This window comes from Tripterygium wilfordii, chromosome 18, assembly GCF_013401445.1.
Source record: "Tripterygium wilfordii isolate XIE 37 chromosome 18, ASM1340144v1, whole genome shotgun sequence".
NCBI lineage: Eukaryota > Viridiplantae > Streptophyta > Magnoliopsida > Celastrales > Celastraceae > Tripterygium > Tripterygium wilfordii.
In genome coordinates this window covers 930558-949458 of record NC_052249.1, presented here as the reverse complement: position 1 = coordinate 949458, position 18901 = coordinate 930558, and the positions used below count along the sequence as shown (strand labels likewise).

The 18901-nt window shown below is 36.6% G+C and overlaps 4 protein-coding genes across 10 annotated transcripts; 1 reads left to right on the top strand and 3 right to left on the bottom strand.

Moving 5' to 3' along the window:
• Positions 1-728: 728 nt before the first annotated feature.
• On the bottom strand, positions 729-7752 carry LOC119984755 (E3 ubiquitin-protein ligase MIEL1-like). Of its 7 annotated transcripts, none has more exons than XR_005464969.1 (14): positions 7556-7752; positions 7373-7460; positions 7138-7194; positions 7001-7033; positions 6843-6920; positions 6698-6741; positions 6541-6581; positions 5297-5379; positions 5134-5225; positions 4951-5020; positions 3953-3991; positions 3490-3624; positions 3399-3450; positions 729-1047 (listed from the first exon to the last, which is right to left on the bottom strand). XR_005464969.1 is itself a non-coding variant. In XM_038828855.1 (13 exons), the coding sequence occupies exons 1-12, from the start codon at positions 7624-7626 to the stop codon at positions 3505-3507; spliced, it is 816 nt and encodes a 271-aa protein (XP_038684783.1). In that variant the 5' UTR covers positions 7627-7752; the 3' UTR covers positions 729-1047; positions 3469-3504. The 7 variants fall into 7 exon arrangements, 2 of the variants coding, with proteins under 2 accessions (XP_038684783.1, XP_038684785.1); XR_005464971.1 differs by having other exon boundaries at positions 3410-3450; XR_005464970.1 differs by having other exon boundaries at positions 3410-3624.
• LOC119984286 lies at positions 2305-3490 on the top strand. The gene is made up of 4 exons (XM_038828151.1): positions 2305-2854; positions 2948-2955; positions 3093-3122; positions 3275-3490. The coding sequence occupies exons 1-4, from the start codon at positions 2305-2307 to the stop codon at positions 3488-3490; spliced, it is 804 nt and encodes a 267-aa protein (XP_038684079.1).
• A 3798-nt stretch (positions 7753-11550) lies between the features above and the next one.
• On the bottom strand, positions 11551-14288 carry LOC119983586 (membrane-anchored ubiquitin-fold protein 6-like). The gene is made up of 3 exons (XM_038827262.1): positions 14049-14288; positions 12942-13112; positions 11551-11924 (listed from the first exon to the last, which is right to left on the bottom strand). Exons 1-3 carry the CDS (start codon positions 14227-14229, stop codon positions 11872-11874), a joined length of 405 nt encoding a protein of 134 aa, XP_038683190.1. The 5' UTR covers positions 14230-14288; the 3' UTR covers positions 11551-11871.
• Positions 14289-17023: 2735 nt separating this feature from the next.
• Positions 17024-17677, bottom strand: LOC119984699 (monothiol glutaredoxin-S9-like). Its single transcript, XM_038828775.1, has one exon. The coding sequence runs from the start codon at positions 17513-17515 to the stop codon at positions 17207-17209; it is 309 nt and encodes a 102-aa protein (XP_038684703.1). The 5' UTR covers positions 17516-17677; the 3' UTR covers positions 17024-17206.
• Between the last annotated feature and the right edge of the window lie 1224 nt (positions 17678-18901).

Genomic DNA, 18901 nt, shown 5'->3' with positions numbered 1-18901 from the left:
AAAATAAACTTTAGATACTCATAACCGTCAGATCTAAAAAAAACACTCTAGATGTTCACCTATGAAACTTATTTAAAAGGGGTGGATGATCCACTCTTTTCATGAGGATGGACCTTAATAATTTCCTTAGTTTCTTGCTGTGCATAAAGAATCTTTAAAATATATTTCATCAGATTCACTATGTGTTACCTATTTTGCATAGAATAATGCTTGAGACCCCATTTGATTGCAATTAATGTAGAGTGTTGCATGTTAAATAGACTCTACATGTGTATTTATAATTAATGATTATTTTAATGCTACGTAGATTTGGGATAAAATTAAGATTATTTTAATGTCACAAGGATAAAATGAAAGTTTTATTTTGAGTGGATAGCATTAATCTTTTGCATAACAATCACTTTTTATCTCTATTTTTAAAGAATTTGTTAAGAAAAACTAATAGAATGCACTTCTTTTTTTTTTTTTCCCCCTTCCATCAATAAATGAAGAAAACTGACTAAAAGAAGAGGTGGACATCAACTTTTTTTTGAAAAGGTCGTTGGTTTTTCCATTAAAAAAAGGTAGTTGGTTTGATTTACTTTTCTGTTGTTTGCTCAAGAAGGAATTAAATATTGGAATCAAGTGAGGTGGATTAAGTTATAACCAGTAATCACCTTGATTAAGATGATAACCAATGAAAGAGGAATAATAATGGGCCACATAATCACTCAAGATTATAAAATTAGAAACCCTAGAAATTGGGAATGGTGGATAGAACTAGAAGAATTGTAACCATTGTCTCAAAGGGCATATGTCTGGTAGATGCCTGGTGTTTGTCAATTGATATTTCTTTGAATGAATCTACATATAAGATACAAATGACCATTCAAGATTTTGGCTTGATTTAGAGAGTGATCATGAACAGAACAGTCTCATTTTCCAAATACTTTTCTAGCAAAAGCAGATATTTCAGTCTTGCTGTGTCACAAGGGCTGTTTTCCATAGAAGTTGCTGGAAATTGGCTATGTCCATGCTGTTACGGCGAGATAGGTGCGAATGAGGGATCTGCAGTAGAAACATCCCGTCAGTTTATCAGCATGGGATCCACACAAAAATTTGATAAAAAGATTGAACATCTGTTATTAAAACTGCATGACAATGCAATAAATTATACTGCAGCGGCCTTAACCAAGACAGGTGTATATCATTATCAGAATTGATCATCCCGGTTCAGTCATAATCAAATCAGGATTAGCTCAGTAAATACATCACTTGTATGGGCAACCAACATCACAAGAGCAAAGATTTAGGGAGAAGGACACTCTAAAATTAAATCTCATTTACTTGTCATACATGGTACTAAACCCAGTGATGCAGTTGTGAAAGAGGAAAATCTCATTCAATGCAGGAGGATATGGAATCCTTGCACCGTATTTTATGGAATGGAGCGAGACGGCGAATTCCCCTTCCTTTGGATGAAGGGGGTGTTCGTCTGAAGGTATACGACGGCATGCCCAGGGGATACCGAAGTCCCTCTTGATATTTGACACCCCATGATCATCCAATCCTGAACCGGATAAACATGTCGGTTCGGAATCGACCTCGTCTCCCCCCGCTTGTTGATTTGGGGGAAGCTCACTTCGATCAGCAACTTCGGGATAATCTGACCGAAGTACTGAAGCCTCGTTAAGGCCGGGTGTAGGATTTTCGGGATAAGAGAACTGAAGGACTGAAGCCTCGTTAAGGCCGGGGGTAGGAGAATCGATGATATTCACTTCAGAGTCAGACGCAGTCCGTTCACTCGAAGTAGAGGAAGAGGACGCGTCCCCCGAAGAGGAAGATGAAGTGGAGGAACTTAGAGACATAATAAAAACAATTGTCGCTCTCCTTCTTCATCCCAACATACTGGAGTTCTACACCTCCGGCCATACAATGCTAGAAGCCATATCAATGCTTGAATGATAACCATTGTGATAAGCAGACTCCATCAATACTAGATATCTATCCCAACTACCAACAGACACAAGCGCACAAGATCTCAACATATCTTCCAATGTTTGAATTGTTCTCTCTAATTGCCCATTTGTTTGAGGATGAAGCAAGGAGTCTCCGGAAAAGGGCAGCAATTCTTGCACCGCTTCTTCACCTACTTCTCCAGCGATCAACCAGCAAGAAGAGCAACAGCCAAAGGAGTACAAAGAAGAAGAAGAAGAAGAAACAGACTTTTCAAATTCCCAGTTCACAGATTTCCTCAATGATCCTGATGATTATGATTTTTGTAACAATAACAATTGCAACATCAGTGCAAGTAGTATTGACTACATGACAACAAGTCTTGAGTCATGTTTGACAGAGAAAGAAGATAGTGGGAGTAAAGAAATGGATTTGGATTGTTGCTGGAATGATGCGGCACAGACTTATAGCGGTGATAGTAACTTGGGAGGGGGAGGAGAAGAAGATGGAGAAGAAGAAGAAGAAGGGACTGATATAGTGGCCTTGGATTTTAACTTCTTGGACAATGTTGGATCATCATATTACTACTCTCCTTTTGAGATTGCAGAGGAGATTGAGGAACCTGTGGAGCCTGAATACTGCGGTGATGAACCTTCAATGCTCAGGGCTGCTATGAAGAGGATGAAGTATGAAAGGAAATTCTCGGCTTCTCTCTATGCTTTCAACGGGATACCTGAGTGCTTGAAATTGAGACTTGCATCACAAAATGTGAAGGGGAGAGCAAGGTCTGATCACTCAACCAAACTTCAAAAAGCATGTGATGATTATAAAGAGGAGGAGAGGAATGCAAATGAAGATAATACAGAAGTCATGAAGAAACAGGAGGAAAGGGGTGGTTCGAATTCGAACATCAGGACCAGTATCAAACATCATATGTCAATTGACCCACAATTGTCTCACTTTCAGGTCCACTGTAATCAAAACTAGTGTGCTACCCACCGTTCACATGCAGGTTTTCAGGTACAAATTCAAGACCCACATATGCACCGGTTGTTAGAGAGGCAATTAATAATTATTGTCTGTTCTAAACTTTTTCACGGACAATCATATTCATGCACTTCAATTATAAATGCTTTCAACAAACTGGAGAACTGTAGAGAAATTTGGCATCTACTTATACCCTTCTGGTATGAAGACTCTCTGAGGAGAATGGATAACTTTTAAGACACAAAGTTTTATCATTCTGTTGTCAAATCCCACAAACTAAGCAGTGTTCCAAAGGTTCACTAGGATGACAGGACTAAAATTTTTCCACTATAAGTGACAATTGAATGGACAGAGTGATGGAATAAAGCAAGGTTTCAAAATGGATTCGCATCACATGCACTCTAAATACTCTGCATCTTCAACTGAAAAAATAATAGAGACTAAAAAAATGAAGGACGGAAATTTCACTTTTATACCTCCCACATACCACCACATCACTTGCCGAATGGAAAGTCCCAATGAAAACAATGTAGAATCTTCTCTAACCTCTGCTAATTATTGTTTCTGATAGGTTTTGACGATTCATTCTTGTTCTGGAGAAGAAACTCTCCGGGTATTGTATGAATCACATTGTCTGCACTTGTGGCCTAAAATGTGAAACCGGACCTTACTGGTGTTGCAGTCATTACAGAGGATTGAAACCTGAAAATTCCAGTGCAACTCTTTATTCTGCTTTTTACATAAATTTCACTCGGGGCATTCAGATATAGGATGGACAAAAGAATTTTGAAAACAAGACTGCAGTATGCCAAAAAACATTACAATGCCTGGCAACAGTCAATTCAAACAAGAACAATTTTGCCCAGAATACTTCAAACCCAATTATTTGTTGCCATCACAGTTGCAATCCAAGAATACTTCAAACACAAGTGAAAAATTTGAGGTAAACTAGAAATCAGATATTCGAGAGGCCTTAATTGCATGCTGTAGCAAGACAATGAAAAGAATAAAACAAGGACAAGGTAACCACCTCATAGTTATACTCCTCGGGCATTTCAACAGCTTCAATCTACAAAGAAACAAGTTCACTAAATTAATCAGCAGTTTCATGCAGTGATAGTCCGTGAGCAAGAATGATCATTATAAGTATGAACAATTTGTTTCATACAAACTTGATGGCGATTGAACTTGTGACCCCTAGGTTGTACCCTTGCAACTCTCCCATTGGGCCACATGTTCGCATGTAAAAGGTAAACAACTCTCATGCACAGTGCTCCTGCAGTGGGAGGGGGGGACAAGTAGGAACCTGTGCGCGTTAGTTGTTTACTTATAAACTCGATGAGAATTAAGTAGAGTGACAGTGTCAACTGCATAGTGCATAACTGGCCACAAAAACTCAAAACTATCTTGGGTTCCAAAAAAGATTTAAGGATCCTTTAATTTAAAACCTTGCAGCCTTTACTATCCACTATTAGTAGCCATGGATGCATATTATTCTCAACACACATCTTATGTCAAGCTTTGAGAAGAAAAGGCTAAGAACGTTAAATTAAGAAGTGGGTAAGAAACAGTAAGTCTCAGGCAAATTCTTGTCCTACTTTAACATTAGTTTTTTCTGGCTTTCTATTTGTTAAAAGTATTATACTATCGAAATCCGATACAAACAGCTCCAGTCATATCCTGGTTAGGACGTAACATTTCAACCAAATTAGACGATATGATGAAAAAAGAATGCAAAACAAATTCCAAGTAGCACATCTGTAACCACAGAATGCTTTGTACAGGACTTTCCAAATTAATACTTGTCTGCCATCGTTCAGCATAGCTATTCAGCAAATAATGATTACCATGCATCAGAACCAACAAGGTATTTTCGTTATGAGAAGCAGAGGATCAGTTCACCCTATTCATCCCTCAGGAAAACATAGTCAATTTAAGCTAGCTGGATGAGCGTGGAAAAAATGAGCTGTTCATAAACTAAAACAGAACAATTGTGTAACTCCAACAATTACGGGGAAAAATAAATACCTCCGCATCTAACATTGTCCATTGATAAGAGATGTCGCGCAATGTCTTGGAGCAGATGGGACAACGGTACCTGGTTAATGGACCCAACACATAGTAGATACTATAAAAATGTTTTGACATGTGTTTACTCAACATTGGTAGAACATGCACAAAAAGGAATCATAAATAGAGTTTCGAGTTTACTGATTCTGTTGCATCATTTTGAGAAAGCAAGTATCATGCATTGTATGTCCACATTTCATAACTATTGAGACTTCCACCGAGTCAAAAAGATACTGTTAGCATAACGCAAAGTTGTTAGAGCATATACGACCAAATTTTATACAATTGAAGTCACAGTGCAAACCTCATAACAGACAGGACAGTAATTTTTCATAGAGTTCTCCAAACACAAGTGATTATCACGCAAATTCACCACATAGCAAGCTCCTGTGATCATATGAAAGCATCAGACAGCAGAAACAGTCTAAATTGCAGAAATTCACACGCTTAATGATGCAGATAAGAAGAGAAAATTACAAAATCAAAGAAGTTTAAGATTTATGGTTCATTCTGTAAGTTATAAAGTATTGTTCTAGTTAGGTTTAGGTCTTATTTTACATTTCCATAAGTAAGTATTGTTCTATTATCATCTTTGATTTCTAAAAGTTGTGGCATTCATTAATTTTCAGGTTTGCAGGAAATTTGAAAATAAAAATTAAGTAGTATTGTTAGTCTTTTAGTATGGTACTTTATTAAGTCTAGTTCATGACGGAGTCATATGACAATTATTCTCTTTTTAAGAATCGGTATCTTTTTCAGAAGGAACACGCACCTTTCTTTTAGAAGGAAAATTATGTTTGAATTACGGTTAACAAGGAATCACTAAACCTAATAAACATAGGCTCTTAAGAATCTTTGTATGAGGAAGTTTTTTATCAATGATATTGAATTTCGGTGGTTATTAAACCCTAGAGACTCCTACGAGCAAAATATTATTAAACCCTAGAGACTCTGAAGGGTCAATTATTGTCCATTCTCTATTTTTACAAGTTTGATTCTCGACTTCGCAATTCTTTATTGCTGTATTCCTATTTTTCCAGCATCACTTAACCAGTAGAAACCCAGAAAAAGAGGGGGGGGGGGGGAACAAGAAAGAAAAAGAGAGTACTTTTTCAAGTGACAAAATTAGATGAAAAGAATTGACTGCATACTACAACTACCAAGTACCAACAACTGAAGTTTCTTTTTTTTTTTTTGCCATTAGACTTGTATGTGGTTCTTGGTCATTCAACACACCATGCTTCCATGTACTAGATCAAGAATGACCATTATAGTGCCCAACTTATGTTCTCAGAATCCCCGCAACCATTGCCGACACCAACCAATATTCCCTTCCCTTTAATTACATCATGCAGGAAGCTGATAAGTGTTTATATGTCTCACCACATTACAGGTAAGTTTGAAATAAAATTGTAGATTGAAAAAACCAGCAATCAAATGCGGTAACTTCATGGAAGATATGATTGAAAGACAGATGTATCAAGTACCATTAACAGATGAAAAAAAATATATATATAATGTAGACAGCAGAGAATTAAGAGTACATACCACACTTCTTACAGTGAAAATAATTGTCTCGTCCACCAACTCTGAATCCACAATTTGGACCAGAGCAAATCAGTCAAGTCGCACAAGATATATTACACACAACTTCAAATGACTTGAAATAGACAAACAGGTGATGAGTGCACAGTCTATTACTAACCTACAAATTCCACAATCATCACAATGGAACTGCCCTTTACTGATCTGCAATGGATCCAACCATATTATCACATATTAAAGAGGTCATATTTCTCCCACATATTAGTTACTCGGAATAACGGACTAATTAAAACTCCTCAACTTACATCATCGTCGTAGAAATTGCAAATAGCACAAAAATACTCTCCCATTTTTACACCACAGTTGGAGCAAACCTGGGCAACCTGGAAATAAAAGGGTTGAAAATTTCTATCACAAAATATAGAGGAAAATTAAACACTCCTATAAATCCACCAAGTCCCACCTCTTGCTCAGTGTCGCAAAGTAAACAAATAACCTGCAAAAAAAAAAAAAATATGTAACCAACTTGAATACCAACAGACGCAAACAAATTGCGAAGTTCATGCCGTGTTCATAGAAATATTGAGAAATTGAACATACTTGCTTGATATCGTGCCTGACAATTTCATGACGATCTTTGGGGTCGCTCAGCGAGCTCTAAAATACCACACAAATCCAATCAAGAAAAGGAAGGGGAAAAAAGGAATAATCAAGCCAAAGAGTGCCAAACCCTAACAAACTCAAATGGAACTCAGAGGAACTGGGTATCATCCAATATTCATGTTCCATATAGAGATAAATACGCAGATATAATTCAACAGAGAGAGATTCATACGGTGGCCTCGTTGTGGCAGAGACGGCATGAGAACACTTGGTTGCAACACGGAGCACGAATTTTGCACCGTCTTTTATAGTGTGCGCATCTTAAACCAAAAACAATAAACAATGAATCAATCAACAATCAGAGGAAAAAACTATGTATATGACAAAAAAGATTGAGACTTTTTCAGTGCCCTACCCGAAATTCTGATTGTCTTCGTTACTCTGCGGAGGAGGAGGAGCTTCAACCTCCATTGCCAGGTTCTCCATAACGCGAATACGATTGCCCAACAAAACGGCCAAAGGATTTTGAGGGTTTGTACTCTCCTAATCAACTTTTACAGGGCATTGCTATTACACAAGTGATAGTATAGGCAACTCAATAAAAAACATTTCAGATATGTTGTGTCACTTTCTAATTTAATTATAAATTTTATAAACATATACAGTTATATCAATAAAAAAAGAAGATCTACTATTAAGATGATTTGAGATGTCTTTTATTGAGATCCTTAATATTTTTATTGCTCTAAAGCCGCCCACGTTGTTCACATTTAAAAACCTTTTTAATATTTATATTATATATGCATGTTACTTTTATAAATATCTATTTTTTTCCTTATAACCAATTATCACACTATACAAGCTTGTCTTTTCAATATTCGATATTGACCTAAATTGGGACAATCATGCCTGTGTACATAAAAATTTTTCAAAATTTTATACCTGATGATTGAATAAATTGGGTCAAATTATAACATATAGTTACAAGAATATTACTTCTAGTGGAATCGAACTCACAACATATTAACAATGTATAATATCACATAGATATTGTCTTTTACTCAATTTAGGGTTTAAATTGAGTAAACGACAATTAACAAATCAATAAGCTCTTGCATTAAATTTATCGACAATACACACGTGGAATTTAGTTTACATTAAGTTCCAAAATGTCTAATCCTTTCAATGAAAGTAACGGACAATTGACTCAACAAACTCTTTTTTACATATTGGATTTAGTGATGAAATTTGCCTTAAATGTCATAGTGAAGAAAAAATAGTATGAGGGATACATGCATATTCCCTTCCTTGATACATATCTACATAGGTCTGCCAAAACATTCACTCTTACCGATTGAATAGTTCGGTGAAATGTTCGGATCACGACGACGTCGTGAGAAGTTCACTAAACCTTATTATTTAGAGGAAGGAGAAGTCGTAACAAAGTTTTCGTAGGTGAACATGTGAAAAGATCATTGTCAAGACTTGCAAAGAAAAACGACCTGCAAATAAGAGAAAACTAAGGCGGCCGACATACCTTTCTAGCTGGTCACCCGAAGTCCAAGGAGAGGATTATGGAAAGGCGTGAACTACATCAAGAAACCAAAAAAAAGATGTGCGCTCCCTTCCTCCCATAAACGGTACTCGAGGAGATTGTGTCGTCGTCCATATCATATATGGAACGATCGGCAAAATATACACATACACACACAGTATGAGCATTGAATTAAAATTTTTAGAAAAGCTAAATAGAAGGGCTGTATTTAGTATTTACAACACAAGACATTAAAAGTTTATTGCTCTATAAGGGGATGCTAGATTGGTCTTAAAACAAAGAAAGATGAAGCAAATCAAACATACATATCAACTAAGACAACTTTTCCCAACCCATCAAGTTGCTGTAAAACTCATTAGACAGCATCTCGATCTCAGTTTCTTGCAAACTCTTCAATGGTGGTTGATGATTCTGTAACAACAACTGAGAAAACGCTACTGCCCAGTTACTGCACCTGGCGGCATTAGGCACCGAGAAAGGAGGACTAGATGGTAATGGACGTGGCATGTCGCTTGATGGAGTGTGCCTAAAGTGTGCATTTTGGTTAGGTCGCTTGTTTCTGTTTCCTTTTCTTCCTGATCTGGTTGTAATATCCTCACTCTGTTCCATGCTGCTGAAGAAGAAGAAGAAGAAGTCGTTTGATTGTGTTTGATGAAATCTAAGTTCAGATAGGATTACAGAAAATTTGAGAAAGAAAATGGAAGAAAGGAATCACTAATTAATAGATGGCAACACATTTAAGGGAAAACAAGAGATATATATAAGTGCAATTGTGCAAAACTTCGGATATATTTTTTAAAATGGAGAATGATATTGTACAAGTTTGTCTTTTGAATATTTTATATAGGCCTAAACTCAAGCCTTCAAGCTTGTACGCAAATAAAATTTTCACTTGACGACAGGGTAAGTTGACAAAAGCCCAATGCGTGGCTAAAGAGGTATTGTTCTTTGAATATCTGATATAGGCCTAAACTCGGACCATCAAACCCACACGCACAAAAGTTTTTCACTTGATGACATGATAAGTTAGACCAAAGTCCAGCACGCGGCTAGAAAAGTAATATCCTTTGAATATTTGATATGGGCCTAAAGTCGAACCGTCAAGCCCTCATGCACAAAAGTTTTCCACCCTGACGACATGATAAGTTAGGCCAATTAAAACTTAATGTGTGATTACAAAGATATTACTCCCAGTGAGAATCATACTCAAGACCTTTCAAGTCCATACAATTTGGACTAAAAAAGATTCACCAGACGACATGATAAATTAGACAAAAACCTAGCGAGTGATTACTAAGATATTACTCTCGAGTCCATACAATCCGAACTTAGGGAGATTCACCATTATGCTAACTATCACCAAGTGATTCAAAACCTTGGATACTCTTATTATAAAAATAAATGTATAAAAGGAGGTGAAAATTTACTGAATAGTTTTTTTTTTTTCTTCCCAAGTGTCATGCATGCATGAAAAAAAACAAAACAATCATAACAAATTTAAGCAAGCTTAAAATCAAAGACAGGTGGGAATCGAAAGTTTCTTCCGAAAATTTTCTCAGAAAAAGTAAGTGACGCAATAGAGAACAGTTCATAGCTTATCCAATCGTTCTCATACTAACCTCTGTCAATCTGTGCAAAAATTCGCACGGTGTCTTTGGGAAACATTCGAATCAAGTGAGCAATTCATAAGATCCAATCGTCTTCACTGGACAATACCCTCACCAATGCTCCTGCGACACACAACTAGTTTAAAACTACACAGAAAATCGCACATTGTTCTCAGAATCAGCAACTCAGAAGAATCGAGCGAAGTTAACACAGTCACGTTCTACTTGAATGATCCATAAACGTCGCGATTCATAAAGACAAAAATCGAACTGAAAACTGTTAACTGAAATTCTCCATACGGAAAGAAAACAAGAAACACAAACTCGATTGATTCTTGAACAATAATTTGGATAGCAATGGAAGTTCATTTTTCGCGCAAAGAAAACCGATTGCTAAGAAAGAAAGTGAATGGAAAAGAAACGGAAAAGATAGTTCCAGGATGATACCTGATCAAGAAGGCACCGATCACCGAAGAGATGAGAGCTTAGAAATCCTAACTCCGTAGCTGATTAGGGTTTGATAAACCGCAATGTGGATTCTACGATTGAGCGGGAGATGAGAGAATGACGAAGTGGTATTTTCAGTGAACGAGGAGGGACTGAGGAGGTTTAAGGGGTCGTTGCTTTTTCGTTGTCCCGCTATTTATATACTTTGTTGATCATGTGTCGTTTTGTTAAGGTTCTCGTCGTTTTGTTTGTTGGACTCTTCTTGATTTCTTCTATTGTTTTTTTCCCTCTATTAAGTTATTGTTCCAATCACAACGAGCCACGTCAAGAAGAAGAATACTATCCTTTCGTTGTAATGACTAAATTACCACTAAGGTTGGGATTAAAGGATTAATGGTTTATGAAACTCAACATATACATGCTTAAATAGGAATTATTCAAATAAATAAAGATTTAAGCAGATTTTAACGTTAATTTTTAGTATATTTGGGAAATCTTTTTTTTAAATATAAATTTTGAATAAATAAAATATAGAAAGGAATTCCAAAACCACAGAATTGGAACTCTTGGTTTAACCTCCATACTGATGGTGATGTCCTGCAAATCTACAGGTAAAGCCGTAAAGAAAACTGGCTTTTGCATACTCCTTATCTACTGGACGGAGTTGTTATTCTACTGTGAGATTATTATTATACTTCAGTATCATGGAATGTTTGAATACAGGCTATTGAGAATGTTTGAATAAAGGAGTAGGGTATTAGAAAAGAGTACTATAAGGAGTTTGTATGTGTAATGGTTGGTTGCTCCAGCAGAGTGAGCAAACAAAAGAATTTACATGTGTAAGGGTTTGCTCCACCAGATTGAGCAGACAAAAGAATTTACATGTGTAATGGTTTGCTCCACCAGAGTGAGCAGGAAAAAAAAAATTGAAATGTGAAATGGTTTTGCTCCACCAGAGTGAGCAGACAAACAAGTTTACAACACTAGGAAATTGTTTTTTTGGTCAGGTATCATGAGAGTTTGCTTCACATATCGAAAACAGCAGCCCTTCGTTACTTCTTTGCCAATTCAACTGTGATATTCCACTAATATTATTGTAACCTCAGAAATGTCAACACAGATTTAGACGATGTTACAACCGCATTGTTCCCGCCTCTTCGGCTCCTGCCTCTTATCTGCAGAAGATAGGATAATATACAAACATTAGACACTAGCTACCGAGACCAAAAAAAAAAAAAAAGGACATAAAATTCCATGAGATAATTCATTATTACATTTTAGGTGTCTAAAACTTCAACCACGTTCACAAAAAGAACAAAAAATTGGATGAAACAATGGGAAACACCTATCCTTCCTATCAGAGGGCAAAACAATTCATAGCCAAATACTGATACAGTGACAAGTATCCAGAAATATCCCCATACTAAAATGAACTAATTTTGCCTCTCCTAGATATAAAGGACATTATACTGATTTAGTCATGTCACTGCAGAAACTGCAAACCATGTGTAGAGTTCAATAAGCTACTTTTTTTGTTTTCTTATTCTTCATTTATCAGTTAAGTCATGCCAATAGCGAAGGTGTCATCATGAGTTCAAATTAACTAAACATTCTCTACTTTCCACTATGGGGAAGGCATATATGTAACTGTCCCCAAACTTCATAGCGCAAAGAGTGTAGTATACTAGAGACTAAGTACACCAAAAATAAGGCTATTAAGTTCTGGCCTGTTAAAGTACATGTATATTTCACCCAATTTTTGGGGTTCTGGTTCCTTAAGTTGTCTTATAGATAATAAAAATCATATGCTCAAGGCTTGACAACTTCTTTAGTGGCATTTGATTTACGTCTTATGGATAAAAAGGAAAAAGATAGAGTAAATGAAAGTTATCCAGGACAAGTTAAGAGTATATGCAAACTTATTTTACACAATAATATTACATTCAACATTTATTTTCTTATGGATTCAAATTCTCCTATTTTATTTTGGTTAGCAATTAAAGCACAATTTAAACATTTTTTGCCCCCTCATTTACAAATGCATGTTTTCATTGAGGTGAACGGGGGCCAAAGCCGGAGAGAACTATTCTAAGAATTCATCAACCATCAGGGACTGTACGTACAACTTAAAAGCAAAATGAAAAGCAAAAGAAATTTTTTGACAGATATAAGGGAAGAGAAACTGAACCAACCCCTCTCTTTTTCAGCTGCTGGAGTCTGTACGGCCACATGCATGGTAATAACCCTCTCAGGGACGTACACACAAGTTTTTATGCAATCGGCCACCGTCATGTTATTCTCCATACGTTTGGCATTGTATACTAGGTTCAAATCACTTCCTGAATTCGGAGTGCGCGTTGTGCCTGTAAATGAAAAAAATTCCATAAAATTGTCAATGGACAGTATAACACCATTACTTCCCAGAAAGCATACAGAATAAACAAATATACAAAAATCGTACATATTCATACTCCTACACTTGAGAAAACAAAATTTACATTTTCATCTCTTTTTCATGGTTAGAAAAAAACAAGAGCTTTATAGTTCAGCAAAAAAAGCCAAGGAGAAGGCATAATGGAGAAAAACAAATGAAAACAAGACTACAGTGATTACATCATTTTACTCTAACAAATCTACAGAAAACAAAAAGAATAATAACTTGTCCATGGGAGCAGTATGACCATTGATATAATTTTTGGCAGCTGATTCACCAGCTTAAAATATAGTTGCATACTTTCCACAAATTCCTATAGAGTTATAATCAATTTCAAGAATTAGAAACAAGTTTTAGATAGTAGAACGGTTATATGGATTGATTTTAACATAATGTATGCTTTTTACCAGAATGAATGTACTTGGTTCTGTTTAAACGAGAATTATTGAGCCTAAAACATCCTCTTGACACCACAAATGTTATTCGTCTGTTTCTCTGCTGATATTTCAAACTTTATTTACATAAACAAAACATTCCAGAATGTCATAATATCTTTACTTGATCATCTATGTCAATGTCCTACACAGAAGTTGACAACAACTCACCATATTGATCAAATATCAATAGTTAGTGTGCCTGAGAAAATACAAGAAAACCTTAATCTGCCAGCATAAAATTGTGACCTAACTGTTATTCAGCAAATGCTTAGTAATTCATGTAAGAACAGAGCAGAGACCACAGCATATAGAGAAAATCAATCCTCAAAGCAGTCAAGAAGGAAAAATATAAAGAAAAAATATCTTAATTATCAAGCATTTCATAACAGAATAAATGCAATAAATAAGGGTTAGAGATATATAAAAACCTTCAGGCCATAGAGGAACGAGCTGTTGCTTAAGAGCCTCAACAGTCAGTGATGATGCATAACTACCACGACCTACTTCAATGCCATCAATAGTTAGGAACCTAAGCTCGACACTATCCCCCTTTTCAAGGTCAATATTCTCCTTTTCTTTAAGCTCGAAATTCTTATCTTCTTCAGCCATTATTATCCTTCTTCTTGTTTACCCAGCTTGCAGAACCAATTATTATATGCTAAAGAGTAGAGTGCCACTCCAAGAATTTAGTCTCACTCTTTTCACCTGAAGAATAATCCATTTGATAGTTAGCGTACTAAGCAGGCATACAAAACACCCTTTTATTTGTGAAATCAAAATAATAATAGTAGCACAAATCTAAACCTTACTAGAATAAGGTTTCTTTTTACCACAAGAACATGATTCTTGACAACTGAAGGTCTATTAACTAGAGGAAACTTATGTAGTTTTTTCGTACATCATGAAGTTCTTTCAAAAATTTCTCAGGGAAAGTAAGTGACGCAATAGAGAACAGTTTATAGCTTATCCAATCGTTTTCATACTAACCTCTGTCAATCTGTGCAAAAATTCGAACGGTGTGAAAACATCTGGACCAAATCTTTGGGAAACATTCGAATCAAGTGAGCAATTCATAAGATCCTATCGTCTTCACTGGAAAATACCCTCCCCAATGCTCCTGCAACACACAAATAGTTTAAAACTACACAGAAAATCGCACATTGTTCTCAGAATCAACAACTCAGAAGAATCAAGTGAAGTTAACACAATCACGTTCTACTCGAATGATCCATAAACTTCGCGATTCATAAAGACACAAATCGAACTGAAAACCGTTAATCTGAAATTATCCATACCGAAAGAAAACAAGAAACAAAAACTCGATTGATTCTTGAACAACAGTTTTCATTTTTGGCGCAAAGAAAACCGATTGCCAAGAAAGAAAGTGAATGGAAAGAAACGGAAAAGATAGTTCCAGGATGATACCTGATCAAGAAGACACCGATGAAATGAGAGCTCAGAAACCCTAACTCTATAGTTGATTAGGGTTTGATAACCGGAATGTGGATTCTACGATTGAGCGGGAGATTAGAGAATGACGAAGTGGTTTCTTTCAGTGGGCGAGGAGGGAGGGGTCGTTGCTTTTTCGTTAGTCCCGCTTTTATATAGTTTATTGATGGTGTGCCGTTTTGTCAAGTTTTTCGTCGTTTGGTTTGTTGGACCCTTCTTGATTTCTTTTTATTTTTATTTTTTCCGCCTCTATTAAATTATTGATCAATCACAACGAGCCACGTCACAAAGAAGAATATTACGTTTGGGATTAAACGAATAATGGGCTTGAATCACAATTGTCCCTTGTTCTACCTGGGCCAGTGGTGGCCCAATATGTGATATGATTAATGGGCTTCAAGACACAACTATGCAAAGTGATTAGGGTAACTTTAGTCACACCCTTAAGTTTACTAAAAACACCCCAACTTAAGTCGACCATCCCTTGTAAAAATCAATTGACGGGGTGTCTTTAGTAAATGTAGGGGTGTGACTAAAGTTTCCCAAGTGATTATGCAGCATCAAGGCCCATGTTGATAGCCAAGAGATTAATAGGTCACCTGTCCGGCCTTTAGGATATTCTTGGTGAAAGCCAAGTGATGTGGTTTCTAAGATGAAACCCAACTTCAAACATTTGAGAATTATTTTAAAGAATAAAATCGTGTCGGTTTTGGGTTTCTAAGATGAAGCCCAACTTCAAACATTTGAGGGTTCTTTTAAAAGACAAAATCGTGCGGAACTTGGGTCTAGATCAAACAATACCTCAAATGAATTGAATTGAACTAAACCTTTTCGGTTCATTCTTCAACTTCTTAACTTTTTTTTACCGCTCTCAATTTTTTCAAATTATAACAAAGAACTAACTATATGTAATCTTGTGTTGGGTCATAATTAAACTAGTGGGTGCAAGTGCAAAATTCTGCAGACCAAACCAGCAAGCAAACTATATATTCCCATACATAATGCAGTGCATTAGCAAGACAATGAGAAGAAAAGGCTCTAATCATTCAACTTAATGTGAGCCAAGATTCAGTACCAAAATGCAGTTCTAAGCAACAGAGAAGAGGGGGAAAAAAAAGGAATTTAAATGAGGATTCTTGCTCCTCCAACACTAATTATGCCTAAACAGTTTTATCCTCGTTAAAGATCGTTAAGACTTGTATTCTATATTGATTAGGTATAAGCCACCGATGTGGTTTATAAGTAAAGATCCGACCCCTCTCAATCAAGAGGGGCCCGTAAAGATTGCGGAGAATTCAACAAGATTTTTATCCCCTTGACATGACTAGTAAATAGAGATGGCTATTGGCTACCATAGCAGACTCAAAAAGAGCAAAGGAATGTAATTCCTATCTTTATCCAAGATCAAGTCCTGAGCATCCAACAGAAAGGTCGACAGAATTTTTCCTTCATAACCTTTTGCATTTGTTGCTTTGAGACCACATAACTTTAACTTTAACCTTCACTGAATCTGTTGTTCTTCCACTTTCTGCCATAGCCAGGTCCTTCCAAGACACATGAAATGAATTTATCAGTTTTTCTGACTCTTCTTTCCCCCACAGAATCTTGTAAACTTCTGCTGTTCTTATGATGCTGACTTGAATGAATGACTGATCTCAGAGAACTTTATCATTCTGATCTTTTAGGCTTTTTACTGCGACGTACGGTTTGTTTGTAAAGCAATGGCTTCTTCGTTTTTTCCCTTACATTCTCTTGCTTTGGAGAAGGTTAGTTTTGTTTACATAATTTTGGTACGAAACGTTCATGCCACGAGCACACGTTTGGTGCTCGTTTTGCTTCCGAGACCTATATCAGATGTTATTACGCTTGTTTTGCTGCAACAAGGAGTAACTGCTAGCAGGACAGTAAGGAAAACAGTAGAGTACACCTTAATCAAACGCAGGGAAGCAGAATGTACATATAAAGCTAATTTCATTGCTTAAAGGTGAACAGATAACATTTCTATAGCTAAGAAAAAAGCTTGACAGATCAACAATGACTAGACACACTGTATTAGTACAATTTAAGCACTATAGATTACTAATACTTGAGCCAAATATTTTTTATTCTTCCAACTTGGTATGTGGGATTTGAGATTTCAAGACAAATTCTGCTGGTATGGCCTCAGAAGTTGATTGAGAGTCCCACTTAGGTGGAGGGACATGACTTCATTGGTTGATCCTATAAACGTTCCACCGATGAACACAGCAGGAACAGCTGCACTGCATCCCAACCTAACCAGTGCCTTTTCCATTTCCCTGCCTTCAGGGTCCTGATCAATGTCATGAACCCAAGGGTCGACACCGAGTTCTTGGAAGAGAACTTTGACAGCATAGCAAAGACAACATGAGCTCTTACTGAATATCACTACACCATGCTCTGATGCCACCCTTTTCACCTTGTCCATGCTTGAAACTCTCCTGATTCAGTATGTGTAACTTGGAAGTTTAAGACCACTAGACCGAGTTCACGTTGAATTCGATGCAATGGAGATGCAGAAAATGTAAAGGGGAAGTGGGTTAGGGAGGCAAGGTATGAATCTATAGGTTGGTTTGAATATTTTTAGCTAACATCGATCGAGTATTTATAGGGACGGTTGAGGGTGGAGTTGTCTGTAGTTTGAACAAGAACAATCAAAAGATGGACAGCTTTACTTAGATTCTCAAATTGATATAAAGTAGCTTTCAGAGAAAGAGACTATTGTATTGCCTTGGACTGAACAATTGTTGGCACATAAATTTTCTGCTCTCATGTTACTCAATTCATACTATTTCAGTAACTATGAGGCAGTATAACCACTTGATCAATATAGTTAGAATGAAGTCAGTGATCGAACGGTTAGACTGGTACGATTGTTCTTACGACAAACATATACTTTTGACCATGTGTTCTGCTTTTCCAAATCTTGTGGACACAAAAGTAATTCAATATAAGCCCTGCCAGTCAATTTATACCAGATTCTCACAATCACCTTCTTTGAATCCTCATTTGCAGGGAAAGATCGCGAATGAGATGGCTTTCGGTGGCTGAAATTCTTCGATTTGCACCCACCAACTTGCAAGATTCCTCCTCTCAGACTTTTCAGACTTTGGCACTTGAAGCTCCATGCATACATATGGTATAAACATTATTAGTCACTATAATGAATATGTAGGCTATGTATAAAGGGCTAATATGCAAGTGCACATGCATTAAAGGCAGGATTGTAAAGGTTCTTGGCCTTTTTAGATATGGAGGAATACAAGTGGGACATAAAAAGTTGCAGCATCATACTTTGCCTCCTCTATGCTAGATAACTAAGCAGCATGGCTTACTGTAATAAGCACTTGGTTCCAGACAAGTTTACTCACAACAGTGATAGATTGATTACGTCTTGTATCAATCGTGCAGGTATCCGGTGAACAGCCTGGGAATTAAAATGCAGAACTATCATGTTAGAGGGGAGAGTTTTCTGTACGTCGATAAGTTCTCCCGTTGGAGCGCAACTGGCTACTCGACATGAAGTGATGCCTCGGAAGCTTTATCAGATAGTGTTGTTTAACATCTTGGAGTGATGTCTGTTCTGAAATGTGATTTTGAGTATTCATGTCAATCCATGTTTACCTCTGGTTGGGTAGGAAAGAATCCACAAAGCTAAAAGCAGAAGAACCATCTCTATAGGTGTGTACTGGATAGAGATGCTTTCACAGTATATCCATTAAAATGAAATGTATTATTAACATTCAGATTGTATTTTAATAATTCTTTCATAATTTATACAAGATTCTGCACAATTAGAGGTGAAACAGAGTCA